Source organism: Mauremys mutica, chromosome 4, assembly GCF_020497125.1.
Source record: "Mauremys mutica isolate MM-2020 ecotype Southern chromosome 4, ASM2049712v1, whole genome shotgun sequence".
Taxonomy (NCBI): domain Eukaryota; kingdom Metazoa; phylum Chordata; order Testudines; family Geoemydidae; genus Mauremys; species Mauremys mutica.
Genome location: NC_059075.1, coordinates 61,007,053 through 61,024,314, shown reverse-complemented (window position 1 = coordinate 61,024,314; position 17,262 = coordinate 61,007,053). Strand labels below are relative to the sequence as shown.

The 17,262-nt window shown below is 44.7% G+C and overlaps 1 protein-coding gene across 1 annotated transcript; it reads right to left on the bottom strand.

Moving 5' to 3' along the window:
- Positions 1–410: 410 nt before the first annotated feature.
- On the bottom strand, positions 411–16,878 carry DLL4 (delta like canonical Notch ligand 4). The gene is made up of 11 exons (XM_045015044.1): positions 16,363–16,878; positions 15,964–16,227; positions 15,307–15,364; positions 13,963–14,232; positions 12,411–12,471; positions 12,198–12,328; positions 10,798–10,967; positions 6,532–6,751; positions 5,127–5,835; positions 4,192–4,300; positions 411–2,315 (listed from the first exon to the last, which is right to left on the bottom strand). Exons 1-11 carry the CDS (start codon positions 16,414–16,416, stop codon positions 2,310–2,312), a joined length of 2,052 nt encoding a protein of 683 aa, XP_044870979.1. The 5' UTR covers positions 16,417–16,878; the 3' UTR covers positions 411–2,309.
- Between the last annotated feature and the right edge of the window lie 384 nt (positions 16,879–17,262).

Sequence of the window (17,262 nt, the reverse complement as noted above, 5' to 3'; positions counted from 1 at the left end):
AGCTGACAATCAAACTTGCTTCTGGGACAAGGAGTTACCCTGTATATCAGGGGTTGGCAACCTTTCAGAAGTGGTGTGCTGAGTCTTCATTTATTCACTCTAATTTAAGGTTTTGTGTGTCAGTAATACATTTTAATGTTTTTAGAAGGTGTCTTTCTATAATATAACTAAAGTAAAGTAAATAAGATTTTTAAAATGTTTAAGAAACTTCATTTAAAATTAAATTAAAATGCAGAGCCCCCCAGACCAGTGTCCAGGACCCAGGCAGTGTGAGTGCCACTGAAAATCAGCTTGCGTGCCGCCTTCGGCGCACGTGCCCTAGGTTACCTCCCGCTGCTATATATCAGAAGATCATGAAATCTGAAGGTAAAAAGACAAACCACATAAACTTCATAGTAACAGGAAGGTATTTTCATTGTTTGAAAAAAAATAAAATTCAAACTTTATCACATTAAAAACATTACATGAGAAGTAAACATATTTACACTTCTGGTTTGATTATAAATATACATTATATACAAAATAATGTTATAAAACGTAGAAAGTTCAGTGCTTCTGATTTTTTAAATTACTGAAATACTAGACTTCAAAATAAACTACAAACAGACAAACTAAAATCCATATTATTGATTTCTGAAGGTCATCTTCAAAACGATCTCTGTGGTCAGAGCAGAAGGTCAGTAGTGGACATTAGGACGGGACCTTGCCTGAACAGTTCAAGGCAGCATATGGTTTAGTCCAATACTAGGATTTACAAGGTCAGGAACAGTAGTAGATAGCACAGTCCCAGGTTTCCTTGTATGGGATCTTGTTTCCTCCCTCCCCATTCCACCCCACCTCGCAGTTTTCTTATCACTACAGTATGTCACAGCACTTTCCACTTGGCTGTCAAATATTATTGCTGTAAATGTATATATAAGATAGTCTATGTGCACTGAACCTACCAGTTCAGAACTGCACCTCTGCATTCAAGGAGTAGCTTCCCCATTTCCCTGTTGCTGTGGGCAGGAGTGAAATAAAGAGGACAAGCCTAGAGCCTTCAAATTATATTCTGAGTCTGTCCTTAAAGAGGGCCTCTCAGATGCTGCTTCTCTGTTGGGCATTTGGAACAGGGGTGAAAGGACTGTGTGTAGGGGAGGAGAGGTGGTTTCTACAATAGGGAAGTAAAGGATAGGGAAATAAACCCCACCCCCTCCTTTGAAAAGTAACAGCTAGGACTTTGAAACTATTTGCAGTTGAAGGTGGCACCTGATTCAGAATCAAAACACAAAATCCCAAGTCCTTGCGCAAAAAAAAAGTTGTCAGAAGAAAAACTTCACTTCTATTCACAATCATTGGTAGTGCAAAGGGCATCAAAAGAGCTGAGATAGCTCAGCATGTGTAGGTTCCAGTAGCTGATTGAGTTGAAACGCATTTGTAAGGCTTTCAGTTAGGGCTGGTATTATGTTTCTCCTCATACCGAGGGGAAAGAGGCAACAAACATTCATTACACAAACCCCTTCTCAGCAGTTTAAATTTGGAAGAGTCCGCTATCATTTCAGGGATGGAACTGTCCCCCAAATTACTGCTCAAGTCCAAAGTTCTCCAAAGCAACACCAAATGAGAGAAACAAATTCAGTATCCCTCTTCCCCATACCCGTTAAATTGCCTGAAATAAATGCAGCTGGAGCCAAGAAGATGTAAATAAATGAGCAGCAGGAAGTGTCAACCACCCCTGCCCAATACTGGTCAGGTACTGCAAAAGAAGGCAGTCAAGTCTCTGTTTGGGCTCCCTAGATTCTGACACGCTTTAGGCACTTTTAAACCTAAGAAAGAAATTGGGGTCTTATTTATTCTGTATCCAATATCTGCATAGCAATGTATCTTTTTCTTCATGCGTGTTTCCCACGGCAACATCTGCACATATAAGTGATAGTCAAGTGTCTTCTGCTCCAACTGGAATCTCTCAGAGTTAGAGTTTGGAAGGCCACAGGTCTGTCCATGAGGAACTGGCCTCAATATCATTTAAAAAGCTAGTCAAAACAACATATTTTTCATTCTTCTCTCCTCTGCCCCCTCCCTCTTCTATAGCCAATTAAATTCCTTGTATCAAATGTCAAACAAGGACACTAAAAACAAAAAGGTGTATTGCATCTTTCGGTAAATTCACAGTCTGTCCAGTTCACCCAGTTCCAGCCTCCTCCTGAGAGCAGCAAGTTGCATATAATTAAAAAAAATCCAATCCAGTTCTGAATTGTAAACAATGCAACAGAAATGTCCATCTCCTGGCATCACCAAATCTGAGGTGCATACAAACTGACCCTTCAGTCTTATACCTGTCAGGAAATAAAATAATTAAAAAAAAAAAAGGATTGAGAAGAAGGCAACATGTGTAGAATATTGTAGATTTAAAATAAAACAAGCAAATCAATAAACCAAGTACATCCAAATCAAACTAATTTAAGCCAGAGGTTTCTGCAGCTTAATAATCAGTACCCAGGGGATGAGGCTGTCCCACTGAATCCCCCAGGTCAGAGAATCACTAGCTAACAGCTCTCCCTATTTCAAGTAGCCTCACTTTCTACAAGTGAATTATCTGGTTTGAATATCAGTTAATTTTGACCTAGATTTTCAAATCCAGCTGCCTAAAGTCAGGTTTCCAAACCCAAATTTGCCTGACTTTCGAAAGTGCTAAGAATCATCAGCACTCTTGAAAACCAAACCACTTTTATTTAAATGCCAAATATGGATTTAGGAGCTTAATTTTAGGCAGCCAGGTTTGAAAACATTAGGGGAGATTTTCAAAGGCACATATAGCAAGTAGGGCCTACCTCCCACTGATTGTTAGTAGGAATTAGGCACCTAACTGCCGTGCCTTTGAAAATTCTTTCCATTAGTCATAAGCTTTCTATTTTATCTGATTTGTATTCCCACTATTTTTCAGTTTGCCTTTGAAGTAGGAATCTTAGAGGAGCTAGAATTCTGTTGTACTGAGTGTTAATGCCACAGCAGGTTTCTCCTCCTCTGGGCCCTCTGAAACTACAGTACCAAACTGGGCAAATAAGCAGGAAAAGTAGAAATAGAGCAAACTCAGTTCAAGGTATTTCTTCAGATAAGAAAGCCACCAATTGGCATTAAATTGCCCTTAACTTCTCATTGGGCCTTTTTCCAAATGGTTGTTAGTCCCTCAGTAAATATTCAGTTCTTTAACAGCTTTTGTTTAAATTCTCAACCCTACCCCACGCTGAACTCTTCCGATAAAGGTCTGTTTCTGTATGGTCCCCTGGCCTCTCAGGTAACACATCAAAATCTACACAAGTAACGGGATCCCATGTGGCAAGGGATTTAAGTGCCCTTCCCTGACTTGTCTACACTAGCACACAAAATCGGCACTGCTGCCATTGATGCAGTAGCATCAATTTAGCAGGTCTTGTGAAGATGAAATAAGTTGATGGCTGTCCTCCACCTCCTCGAGAGGCGGAAGGTAAGTAAATCGGTGGGAGAGCATCTTCCCGTGAACATAGTGCAGTGTGGACAGCGCTTTAAATTGATGTAAGCTACGTCGCTCAGGAGGGTGCTTTTTTCACACCCCTGAGTGACATGACTTAAGCGGTAGCGTAGACCAGGCCTCACAGTACTCTTCCTGGTGCTTATTCAGCTATCTTACATCTATTGATGGAACTCCATGGCTATATCTATGTTCCCATAGAACAGATACCACCCATGGATTATTATCTTACGTCCTCTTGCTGTTGGGGGGACTCTCCTAGCTTTGTCTATGGCCTAGGATCTATCACTTTTTCATTTTGTGGACCATGTATATGAGTAATCTCATTTACCACTGCCCCACTACCTCCACTCATTAAACTTTTATGATCTGATTTTCAGTAGTGCTGGGCACCCTCCGCTCCCATTGACTTCACTTCTGAGCTTAGCACCACTGAAAGAAATAAGTTAGACTACTTCCCATATCTCCCCTCTGGATTTTCTGTTTGTTCTGGTGCTCCTGTGGGCCACCAGAAAGAGTTCCATGTACCACTGATGGTCCGCCAATCATAGCCTTTGATCATAGTATAGATGAAAACCAGAGGGTGCTTGAAATCCCTGCAATACAACTGCCACCCTCTCAGACTTCAGTTCTGAAAGATGACTTGCCCGGTCACTCTGAATCAATGACTGCCTAGGTAGAGTCTTAGGGAACTGTGCACTTACCTCTGTGGCTATGACGCACTCGTTCCGCTCCTCTGTTATCACAAAGACAGACTGGTACATAGAATCCCTTGGAGAGCATATTGCTGATATCCTACATTCTGGCTTTTCACTAAGGGAGACACAGAGACAAAGTAAAAATCTAAGGACTCTGAAGATAATAAAATCCCTTATAAAGGTCTTCTAGAAATATCCATAGGAGAAATGGGAAGGTAGAGGATGAATGGGAAGGGGAAGATGGGTAAAAAGATGAGGTAATACCCTGAATCAAGTAACAATCTTTGTTTCAGGTGTTCTCTACAATGAGCAGGAGGTTACAATTGAAAAGAGGATTCTGTCCTGCTACACTTCCACCGTGCCCTGTCTAATAATTTACTACTCCGCTCCATCTCCTGTCCCTTTTCATTTCCTGCAATGTCAGCATTACAATGCAGCATTTAAATCACATGTGAAATCCAAGTGAGAGATTTGTACATATATCAAAAGAATGAACCAATGGAAACCCATCTTTTTCTCTCTTTGGCTGGAATATGGCTCTTATTCCAACCCCCTCACTCCCACAAAATAGGATGTTCTTGGGAAGGCTGTCCTAATCTTTACTTTATTAAGATCTGAAATAATTATTTTTAATCTCAGTATAGATCTGTTCTTGTCTCTCCATCATCTAGTTGGGAAGGAAAGACTCTACTTATTTTCATGAGTGGACTGACTGCCAACCCCCTCCATTACCCATGCTGGCCACATCCTGGGTAGAAACAGAGTTTAACTGACAGGCACTCATGCTCCAATCTGAAGATTCCCCACCCCACCTATCATCTATTTCCCCGCCCCACACACACACACACACTTATGCTCCCTGAATGAAAAACTGCCTTTTGTCTCATATGCACCTTGGACACATGTGGCTTAACAATTACCAGGGAAAACTGCACTCTTACCTGTATAATCGGAGGGGAGGTTTCTCTCCTAAACACTTTTCACTTTTATAATATTTATCTTCCTGTGTCCCTCTGCTTGGCAGATCCTTTACCAGGTTATAGTCCAATATATGGTTCTTAGGTTTGTAGTTTGATTTTTCCAGCCCACAGTCCACCTCTAGGTCTTTATTTTTATTGGTGTTTTTGAGCTGTGAAGCTGGAATAAGGTTGTCCCTCTGGAAATCAGATAGATTGTTCATTGTCTCCAAGTCCTGCTCTGGGTGCCTCCGCATCTGTCTGAGGACCATAGCTATCATGGAGAATAATACAAGCAAAGCCACCAGTCCCACACCCATGGATATAGCTATCCAGTGAACAGGTTTAGGAGGATATGGAACGGGCACCGTATAAACCGGGAACTCACAATGGCTGCCCATGAAGCCGTAAGGGCAGTTACAAAGAAAGTTAGCATTATAAAGTCCACCATAGCATGTGGCCCCATTCTGGCATGGCCCAGAGGCACATTCATCTCTGGTTTTAATGTCACAGTTCCTGCCAGTGTAGCCTGGCAAGCAGGTGCAGGTATAGTCATTGATCAGGTCATGACAAGAGCCCCCATTGGAACATGGATTCCTGGCACACTCGTTGATATTTATCTCACACTTCTGACCAGAGAAACCAGCACGGCAGCGACACACACGGAGTTGACCCAAATCAAAGCAATGACCACCTGGAAAAAAATACAATAAAAAGTTTAGTCAGCAACGGACGTCATCCTGAACACTAAGTCACTTCCTCGGTAAGCAATTCATATTACTGCAACAGGCGGGAAATAGTTTTATATAAACACAACATGCAAAGCTCTACAAGTTGCCTAATCAAGCTATTAAGTATCAGAGGGGTAGCTGTGTTAGTCTGGTTCTGTAAAAGCAGCAAAGAATCCTGTGGCACCTTATAGTCTGTTAGTCTATAAGGTGCCACAGGAATCAAGCTATTGTGATTTATAATCATGTCCTTTTAATATAATGTATGCAATGTTGTTGTAGCCATGTTGGTCCCAGGATAATAGAGAGATAAGCTGGTGACGAAATCTCTCTCACTAAAAGAAGTTGGTCCAATACAAGATATTACCTCACCCACCTTGTCCCTTTAATATATAGGTAGTTTAATTTAGTCTGCACACTTCTCCCCTTTCCTCCTTCCCTTGATAAATCTCCTGCAATCTCTAATGCACTGGTAATTTACATACAATATAATAGTGTTAGTTCCTTCTGTGCGGCCAGGATAGAAAGTGAATATATAACCGGAGAGGTAGGCTGATAACACAGAGGAAGGGCTAGAGATCAAATTAAAGATGTCTATCACTTTAGCACTGAAAGTGTGAAGGATCAAGAGATACACAGGATCTCCTCATGGGAAGACTTACCATTTGCACAAGGGTTGCTTGTACATCTATCCACTTTCTTTTCACAGTTAGATCCTGTAAAGCCGAGAGGGCAACGGCAAGTGTAGCTGGCCCCTTGGTCCTTTTCCAAGCATGTGCCACCATTAAAACAAGGTGAGTCAACACAAGTCAAGGCACTATGCTCACAGTGAGCACCATAGTATCCAGGGGGGCATAGGCAATGGTAGCCATTCTCCATATCCTGCAAAATTCAAAACTTAACATTGGACTTTTGCTATTTGACTCTATTCAAAGGCAGTTACTCTCATGTATCCTCTGTTGATCAACAGCAAACTTTCTTCCATCCCTCCTCATCTGATGGGAATGTATTGTTCTCTGCAGCCAGTGAAGTATTTAAAGAAAAAAATGCAAATGGGACTCAGAAGGATTAAGTCACTAAACAGCAGCGTGGATTTGATTTAAATCAAATTGATTTAAATCATGATTTAAATCACTAGTCAGGAAGACTATTTAATCATGGATTTCTACATAAAAGTGCATTCTTGTTGGTTGTTATAACCTTAATACATATTCTTCACAACTCAGAAATAGATGTAGGTTTCATTTTTAGAAGGTACAACACTATACATTTTTAAGTGATTTATTTTGAAAACTTTTCAGGTTAATTTTACAGCTATATCAGAAAATGAATGATTGTTTGGTTATTTCATTTACCAAAAGTAATTGAAGCAGATATTTATGAAGTCATTGGGAGGTGAACTATCTCCAATTCAATAGGTTAATCATTAATATTTAGAGGATTTTCTTGCCATGCTGTATTAGGAGGAGAACATCACCAGACAGACATTTAAATTGTTTTATTTAACTAAACAACAATTTTATGTATTCTGGATTTTTTTCAACAGCAAACATATTTTAACAAAACAAGCATATGAATTTTTGAATTTAGTTAAACATCGAAGTTTTTTAAAATCAGGTTTGTTTCGTTAAAATTGTTTTTAACTAAAATAGTTAAATTAATTTAAAAAAATTAAATCGACTACGTCAGCCAGGTCAACTTGAGAAACTTAAAATATTGGCTTCTGCAGCTAACTCAGTTGTCTTCACCTTCATTTTCCTGTTTGTTCATAATCTGGAAAAAGAAAAACAAGCTTTCCTGCTTTTTCAGGTCCCAAACGATTTCTCAATTTGGAATGAATTAGTCCAAATGAAGAAAATATTCCTTCTACACCGGCAGAAGACGCTACTGCTGTTAAAAGTGAGATTATCACTTAAGCACTTGGATTCAAAGACTGTTGAAGTGACTTCCACCAGTTCACTGGTGCGACTTTCTTTAAAACATCATCAGCAAACATATATTTCTTGAATGGTTCTTATTCCCAAACTGGGTCTCTTTTACGGCCTGCTGCCATTATAGGTTTTCCCTTCTAATGAGAGAATAGTTTGGTAGATCTCAAATCAATGAGAAAGACCTCAAGCAGGGGTGGCTCTACAAATTTGGCCGCCCCAAGCAGTCATGCCCGGGAGGTGCCCCCGAGCCGCGGGAGCAGCGGACCTCCCGCGGGGATGACTGCAGAGGGTCCGCTGGTCGCGCGGCTCGGCTGAACCTCCCGCAGCTGCGGGCGGTTCGCTGGTCCGGCGGCTCTGGTTGAGCTGCCGCAGGCACGCCTGCGGGAGGTCCAGCCGAGCCGCGGGACCAGTGAACCATCCGCAGTCATGCCTGCGGGAGGTCCACTGGAGCCGCCGGCCGAGCGTCCCCTCCGCAGTCATGCCTGCGGCAGGTCCGCTACTCCCGCGGCTCCGGTGGACCTCCCGCAGGCATGACTGCGGCAGGTCCGCCGGCCCATCCTGCCGCCCCCCCGGGAAAGGGCCGCCCCAGGCGGGTGCTTGCCCCGCTGGGCTCTGGAGCCGGCCCTGACCTCAAGACTTCTGGCATATGCTGCTCAAACAGTTTCACTTTTGTTTCTACTGCCTGTCCCTCCCTTCTCACATTTATCTCCAGACTTCTCCTCATCCAGATCTATTCCGCCCCAACAATCTTCTATTCATTGAACTTTTTGAAAGTTTGTACTTTTAGAGAGAGGTAAGGGATTGACTCTGTGTACACAAATTTGCAGAGGGACAAATTTGTTGAGGTCTGTTATTTCTCACCTCTCTATATTATTTATTTATTTGTTTTAAAACATTTTTGCTGTTAACAAGCATGTTATCTCTGGAGACACAAATCCACAGTTTGAGAACTGCAAAACTAAGCATCTCTGATGGTATCTTCTAGACCAGAGGTGGGCAAACTATGGCCCGCGGGCCACATCTGGCCCATGGGAGCATTCTGCCTGGCCCCTGAGCTCCTGGCCAGGGAGGTTAGCCCCCAGCCCCTCCCCCGCTGTTCCCCTTCCCCTGCAGCCTCAGCTCACTGCGCTGCGAACGCAATGCTCTGGGCAGCAGGGCTGCGAGCTCCTGGGGCACCGCAGCTGCAGAGCCTGGCCTGACCCGGTGCTCTGTGCTGCACGGTGCGTGGCTGGCTCCAGCACCATGGCTGCCTGTCCTGGTGCAGCCCGTGCCACCAGCCACCGGTGCTCCAGGCAGAGCAGTAAAGGGGTAGGGAACGGTGGAGGGGGGTTGGATAGAGGGCAAGGGGGTGGTCAGGGGCTGGGGGTGTGGATAGGGGTGGGGAACTGGGGGGGTTGAATGTGGGGCGGGGGTTCCGAGGGCAGTCAGGATTGGTTGGATTGGGCATGGGGTGACAGGGGGCAGTCAGGGGCAGAAGTTTCGGGGGAGGTCAGGGGACAGGGCGAAGGGGTGGTTGGATGGGGCAGGGGTCCCGGGGGGCAGTCAGGAAGGGGGGGGTTGGATGGGGCGACAGGGGGCAGTTAGGAGCGGTGGTCCGGGGGTGGTCAGGGAACAGACAGCAGGGGGAGTGGATGGGGTAGGGGGGCCATCAGGTGGCGAGAAGCAAGGGGGGTTAGATAAGGGGCAGGGGCCGGGCCACGCCTGGCTGCTTGGGGAGGCACAGCCTCCCCTAACAGGCCCTCCATACAATTTTTGAAACCAGATGCGGCCCTCAGGCCAAAAAGTTTGCCCGCCCCTGTTCTAGACTGAGCACTGAGTCCCATTGGGTAGATAGAAAGATTAACCTAAATAATCTGTACAGAAGCCCCTGGAACCCCATAAAATTAGGTCCCTAATCCATGAACTATTGGAACTCATTTACAAAACTTTTCTTAACATTACATGAATATATTGTCTCATACTACAGAAGTAGAATTTATAATCCCTATTCCATGATGAGAGATCTTTGAGCTATAATGTATCTATCTTTAGATGTTTTTTTCCTCCAAAAGCATTTCATTAAAAAAAAAATCACATTTAAATAAAAAAATCCAATTTTTAGAATTTTTTTTTTAAATAATTGATTTTTGTCCACCCTGCTAGACAGCCACGTTCAGAGTAGTAGTACTCACTGAATTAGTAAAGCAGAACAGGTGCAAATGTGGGATCCAAATGGCCAGCTAAATAAAGACACTACTAACTTTACCACTATCTGTTTAATAGGATCCCCAAGGCCCTCTTAGGCCTGCACTGTGTGAGTTAGCTGCCCATTCATCCTCTGCACGGTAGCCCATTTTGCTACTCTATGAAGAGACCCACCTGTAAACCGTAATGAAACCCTCTGCTATTTCTGAGTGTGATCCTTGTGAGCCCTTGGGGGTGAACAGCGGGGCTTAATGCACTGGCTTCAGGCAGAAGATACAGAGCACATTTGATATCAATGATCTATTGTTCTTTTTCAACAGGTAAAATTAATGACTGAATGGTTCTGCAAATATATTGAAACACTAGACAGCAGAACACTCTAAAATGCATAAGCTTGTACAGAAGTTTTAATAGATCAGCTTCATATTGTACGATATTATACTCCTCTAGTGTAATGCAGGTTTACTCCTTTATTGATGGCTAAAAAGGTTTTAGTGCATTTCTGTGTGCATTTTGGTTTGAGGAAGTTTATTTTTGATATTTATTCTCTTACTAGGCCAGCATCTTGCATGGATTTCATAATAGCCTCCCCAGCAAGGCTCCGTTGACTAGTTTTGATCTAGGCAATACATCTCTTCCTATAGTACACTTCCTCCCCTGACACTTCCAGGAAAGGGTTCAGTATGATATCTGAGAGCATTAGCAATGGACCTGTCAACTATCAGATTCCCAGTGTGTTGTTACCAAGCCATTTTTTAAAAGGTATACTCGTGTTTGTTTCAGACTGGCTTCTCATTTAAAATTAGCTCTTACCGTGCAACTACCACCATTCCTACATGGGTTGCTGTCACACTCGCTGATTTCATGTTCACAGTCAACACCAGTGAAACCAGGTTTGCATGAACATGTGTAACTGCCTTGGCCAGTGTTCAGACAAGTGGCTCCATTTTTGCATGGTTTATGGTGGGTGCAGTAGTTGAGATCTGCAAAGACAAATGTTAGAGATTTTGTCAACCTAATAGAACCCACTCATTTGTCAAAATATGACAGCACAAAAAGTGAAAACAAACATTTTAGACAGCAAAAAAAATAAGAGTTTCGGCTAAGAGGGTTTTCATTTTGTTGTCAGCAGAATGACTACAGATTATTTAACTCTCCAAATCACCAATAAATCTGTTATTTCTCCCATCACAGTATATCTAAGCTCCGAAATGTGGAAGACCTGGCAAACTTTTAACTATATAAGTGCCTTAGTATACTCTCCCCTGTGTGTGTATAAACCCATTAGCCTTAATGGGATTTAGATGTGCACTTATCAAGTTGAAAAGTGAACATCCTGTGAAAGACAACACATGCCTTGACAAACTTAACAATAAGCCTTGCCTTATTCACACTTAACAACCTAACCATATCACAACCATCTCCGCAGCTATTTACATTGTTTCACAACCATAGTTTATTATCTCAGTTTCAACAATATAACTATAGCCTTGAGGACACATTCAGCTGGCTAAAGTTCAGCAATTCAATGGGTGAGTAAGTAAAGTGGTCTGGTATCCCTTAAAACAGAACCTCTGCTTTTCAATCTTGCTCCAAGAGTTTTCTCACCCACTCCAGACTCATCATGAGTTTACTTCCTCATGTGTAGAAATAAGGAAGGCTCAAATGGCGGTGTTTACTTCTGTTGGAGTTAGTAAACTGCTTTATTTCTACTAATAAATAGCTGAACTTACAGTTCTTGTTTGAACAAGCAAAAAGACTGCATATTCAGCATTTCAACCATTTTTTAAAGAAAAAGCCACAGTTAAAAATGTTAATTTGTGTTTTAATGTATACTATTAATAAAGTATGAGAGTTAGTATGACACAGACTTTCAACAAATTGTTGCCTATTGACATTTCACTGGATGAGATTTATTCCAGATGCTCTGGGTTAGGGCTCGTCTACACAAACAATTAGTTCAAGGCAAGCTACGTGTGAATTTATCCTGCACTAACCAACCTGCTGTGGAGTAACTGTCCATAAGCACCCTCCTGAGGCACACTAACAATTGGTTAGAGCACTCTAATTTTTTTCAAAGGATTAGAGCAGTCTACAAGCAGACTAGTGGGGGCAGGGAGGTAGATTCACACCCCAGCTTGCAGCGAATTAAATGTTTGTGTAGACAAGCCTTAACATTTCTTAGCTCAGTACCATCAAATACACAAACTAACCTTGGTCACAGAAGAGGCCACCCCAGCCTTCATCACATATGCACTGCCACTGTGTTTTACAAGTCCCGTGGCGACAGCCTATATGAGGAATGCACTCATCACAATAACGGCCTTGCCAGCCAGGACGACAGCTAGAAAAAATTTTTAAAATGTTAATTACAATAAAAGGTTAAAGTTGCTGTCAAGTTCAGGTTGAGATCATCATCTACTCACATGCACTCTCCTGGCTTGTTGCAATATCCATTTTGCTCAGTACAACCAGACAGACAGATGGCTATATTAAAAAAAACACACAAAAAACAGATTTAAAAACATTTGGCAATATTGTTTACATTTTAAAAAAATCACTTTTTAATAAATATATTGAAACCTACAACACACTTTAAAACTTTCATTTAAAAATTCAGATCATAGGCAGGAAGAAGAGAACCAGAGAAAGCCAGCATTTTCTGTGAACAGAGGTGTCCTTTAGTTCTTCTGTTTACACAACAAACATGGCCTCCTGCTTCTTTAAACTTGAGAAAAAATAAGAGGTGGCCTGTCCTCTCACTATTGCACTACCACTGATGCATCTCCTCTGGGGGTATCCGTGGTGAAAGAATGAGCATGGGCAAGCGGCTGTCATTTGAACTCAGAATATAGATGCTACAGTGGTTAAAAGGTTGCTATCCTGTCTACCCTAGCTCTCATCATTGCTGCCACCTGTGGAATTGCACCAGAAGTACCCAGAAGCTGAAAGTTTTGAGGGGCAGGAGGGAAGCCACTGTAGGCAAGGCCTCACTGGGCACAATGTCTTTCTCTTTCCAGTGCTGTGAGCCTAGGGGTCAGTGTGAGGCCGGGCTCCGTGTAGCTCTACTATTTAACTGTGTAAAGGGGGTTGGGGACAGGACCTGTCTGTTAGGCCTTGGCTACAGCTAGGAAAAAAAAGTTTGTTGTCATCAACTGCTAGGGCTAAGGCAGGGCCAGGGGTGAAGTCCTAGTGAAGACAAGGCAGCGCATGAGAGAAACTCTCTTTCGCGCCTAGCCCTGCTAGCACGTATGCGAACTACACTTGTCTTCACTAGGCTCTCCCTGGCCTCTGTTATGGGAGGCTAGGGAGGCTTGGCAGGATCACCCCCTTTCCCCAGTCAGTACCCCCTGTAGGGGCGGGCTGGCCGCTGGAAAGAGGCGCTAACAGCCGCAGGAGCCCGCGGTCGCCCCGCGGATTTCCCCAGTGTGCGGGGCTGGGTGAGGGGGCGGCACTGGCAAAGCCGCTCAGCATGGGGGAGGGGGCGCTGGGGCCGCCCTGGGAGGTGAATCACCGGCCCCAGAGGGGTCGCGGCTGGGAAGAGGCTACAGGGGCGAGCCCGGGGTTAGGGGAAGGCGGCTCGCGCTCGCCCCCACCCCGAGCACCTTCCAGGCCCCGCCCCGCCACTACTCCCTGTGGCGCCGGCACACGGCAGAGCCACGCGCCCCGAGCTCGCAGCCTGTTGGCTTCTGCGGCACGCGTTGGCTCCAGCGCGCGCCCTTTGCTCCCTGCAGCTGCGCTGGAGGACAAGGGCTAACCGCCTTCCCCGCCCCCAGGCGCTGGCACGCGCCGCTTTCAGCTTTACCACCTATGGGCAGCCCGGCAACAGGCGCGAGGCGGCAGCGGCTGCCCGCGCAACAGCCCCGCCCCTCAGGTAGGGCCGCTAGGGCTCCGGGAAGGGAGCGCTGTGGAAGTGCGGGGGAGGGGCGTGGCGGGATCCCCCTGCCCCGGGGGCCAGCGGCGGGCGGTGTCACTTACGCTCGGTGCAGTACTCGCCGGTCCAGCCCGGCAGGCAGGCCAGGCTGCCGTCCGCCTCGCACACGTAGTGGCCGAAGGGGTCGTCGCGGCGCTTGCAGAGGCGGGAGCAGCTGTCCCCGTAGTAGTGCTCGCTGCAGATCACCCGGTAGGAGAACCGCAGCTGGGTCTGCGAGCTGCTCTGCACGTCCTGGGACCAGTTCTCGCCCACCGCCAGCGGCCGCTGGATCGCCACCTGACTGATCAGCCACTCCTCGGCCGGGGCCCGGGAACCTGCGGCACACACACAGCTCGGGCTCAGTGCTGCTGCGAGACACAGCCCCCTCCAGCTCCCCGCACTGCAGCCCCGAGCCAGTGCCACCCCACCGCGCATCTCATTGCCCTCCCAGTGATGTGCCCTGACTCTGTGCTACATCCCACACTGGCACCTCCCCAACCAGTGCCACCCGCAACTGCTCAGCGCAAGTAGTGTCACCACCTCGGCTAAAGATAAAAATGTTAAAGATTTCTAAAAACTAAACAATGCACGTTACTTTATCGATGCAATGGCACCGATCCTGATCCCAGTGATAGCATTACTATTTTTCCATTTAAATGAAAAAAGGACCAAGGTCGGGCCCGGAAACAGTGCCTTATTCATAGCAACACGTAAACAGCACTGTATTGTTTACGTCAGATAAAGGGATAATAACTGGAGGGACAATTTCAAAGAAGCACGGTGCATTCTGCTATTTGTTTGCATGCAGTAGGGGGAAAAAGGCACACACCATGTGCTAATGCAAAGCATACCAGTGTGGAGTTCAGGAACAGCACTTCAGCTATTGTCTCTAGTATCAATAATTATTAACCATGAACCTAAGAGGCTTTGCAGAAAGCTTTTCAAAGTGAGAACAGTTGTGCTGTTGAAATATCCTTTTCCTCTATGTCAGAAAAACATCCCAAAGCCATTATTTCTTTTCCAAAGGGCGGAATTTGAAAAAGGTGTAAAATACAGGAAAAGGCAGTCATGACTTTTTGGCAGCCTTGTAGTTTTCTCACCAAAGAGCTCCTTTCTTTCCCACGCCAAAAATAAACTGGAGGAAACGCAATTGTGTTGGAGATTAGGTAGGGGACAAAATCAAAGCAAACCTGATGGATATCATTTAGGGAATAGCTCCCGATTGTAGGATAAAGCTAGCACCGAGATTATAGTATAAACATCGGAATTCAATGAGGTCAATTTAGTTTACTTTAAAACTTTTCTAGTGACGTTGACAGGTTAACTATTTCGGATTAGTTTACAGACAAGTATCGAATTTTAGGAAACGGTCGCCCCCTCGTGATTGCTAAGTGCAGTGTCATATTCACCTTCTGGAAGGTAATTTGCAGGAGCATGCCAGGCTTCAATGATCAGTGAGAAAGTTCCCTGCGAATGGAAACAAAACATAAGTGAGAGGAAGATACAGAATTTAAGACAAGCGAGATCTCGAGTTAGATTGATCAAAAAAGGTTTTGGTCTGTCACAGAGAGTCTTCCTTGCAGCTGAAACAATTGGCTGAAACAAGGAAACCGTAGTGCTGCCAGGTCGGAGATATACATTTTAATTAATCTAATTGCAGATAGCATTACTTTGTCCGAGTCAATGAAACGGAGCTTCCTTAGGGTTGTTTTAATCTCTTGGGAAAACGTTTCTCTTGTCTTTCACTGACAAGGGCATTTTATTTCTCTTTCGATGGTTAGAAGGTTTCTCTCAACCCCCCTCCTCCGCGCCGCCACCCACCCACACGTTTTGTTGAATGCAAATTTTCCCAGCTTGCATGTATTTACATCTCTCTTCACGTAATACTGACATCTATGCTTATAGACTGGATGCAATATTCCATCTCTTTTTTCTTTACAAGGAAGTTATGGAAATAAGTCTAAGGACGAAAGTAGTTTGTTTTCACTACAGATTAACAGCGCACTCTGTTTAACCCTTTATCCCCCCTCCACACAATTTAAATCATGTTTAAGGTGGGATCTCACCGGCCACGTGAAGTTGAAGGGTAACTTAATGGGGCTTCCAAATCTCTCCGTTTCTTTAACGCTGAAGGAGTTTACTCCCAGGACTGGGGTGACGATGCTCCCGAAAGTACAGGGACCCGGAGAGACCACTGCCTGAAAATGCTTCAGACAGACGCGAAAGAAGGTCCTACAGTGGGGCGAACACGGTTTTCCGCTAGCCAGGGACCCCTGGCTATTCGCGAACTCGTGCAGCTCCAGTTGGAAGACGCCAGAGCCGGATACGCTCTGCACAAAGAGGAGACATACAAAAGAGCCACATCAGCGCTTACCCCAGGTTTTGCCATACAACTGGCTTCCATCACCCAATTATATTTAGGACCACTCATTCAGTGAACCCCCTTTTTTTCAATGAGCGATTACCTGCTGCAAAATCATTAACAGAAACGTCAAGCCAAAGATGCGCAAAGCTGCCATCCTCCTGTTATTCAAGGCTGCACACTTTTAGTGGGAATTGGGTTTAATTTTCCTCCGATATTCCTCAATTGGTCCAAGTAAATGCTTCTTCCTTGAGACAAAAAGTCGTCACGGCAATTCAGCTAGAACACCCTGTCCTTCCAATTATTCCCCAAGCACCAGCAGAAAATGGAAGGTATAATCCAGGTGTTTAAACCATCCCCCTCTGGGAATTAATCCTGCAGCCAACGACCAAACTCTGATTGCTTTAGTCGCCTTTATAAACTCCAAAACCGAATGGATTTGGTGAGAGACGCACAGGGGGAGTGTTTAGTGTTGAACCGCTCCTCCTTCACCGGAGCTAACAGCGCTCTGTAAATGGAAAACTTGCTTCCCTTCGAGCTGTTTATATAGTTGCCTCTTGTCCTCGCAAGCTCATTATGTAAACTGTCAGTCAGACTCACGGGCGATCCCTCCCCCTTTTTCATCTTTCCTTTCTGGAAAAAGAACCAAATGTTGTGGAGAGCCCTCATATCCAGAATTAATACCCTGCTCCTGCTGCTGCTGCTGCTGCTGCTACACTGACCACCAAGGAGTCGAGCTGATTATTAACAAGCCAAGCATCTGTTGAGATATTTACAGCACTCACACTGGGAGAGTTCCATCGAAAAGCAGACGCTTTTCCAAGGAGAGAAGCTTCCAAAAGTAGCCAAACAATGGAGGCTAAAATATGAAAAATATCTTTTTTATTTTACGCTATCGCCATTCAGCTTCAAATTCCTTCCAGAGACAAATGATCGCTAAAGACAAACATTGCACCAAGTAGTACAGCCCTTTAGTGACGACGTTACCTGCCTTGCCTACTTG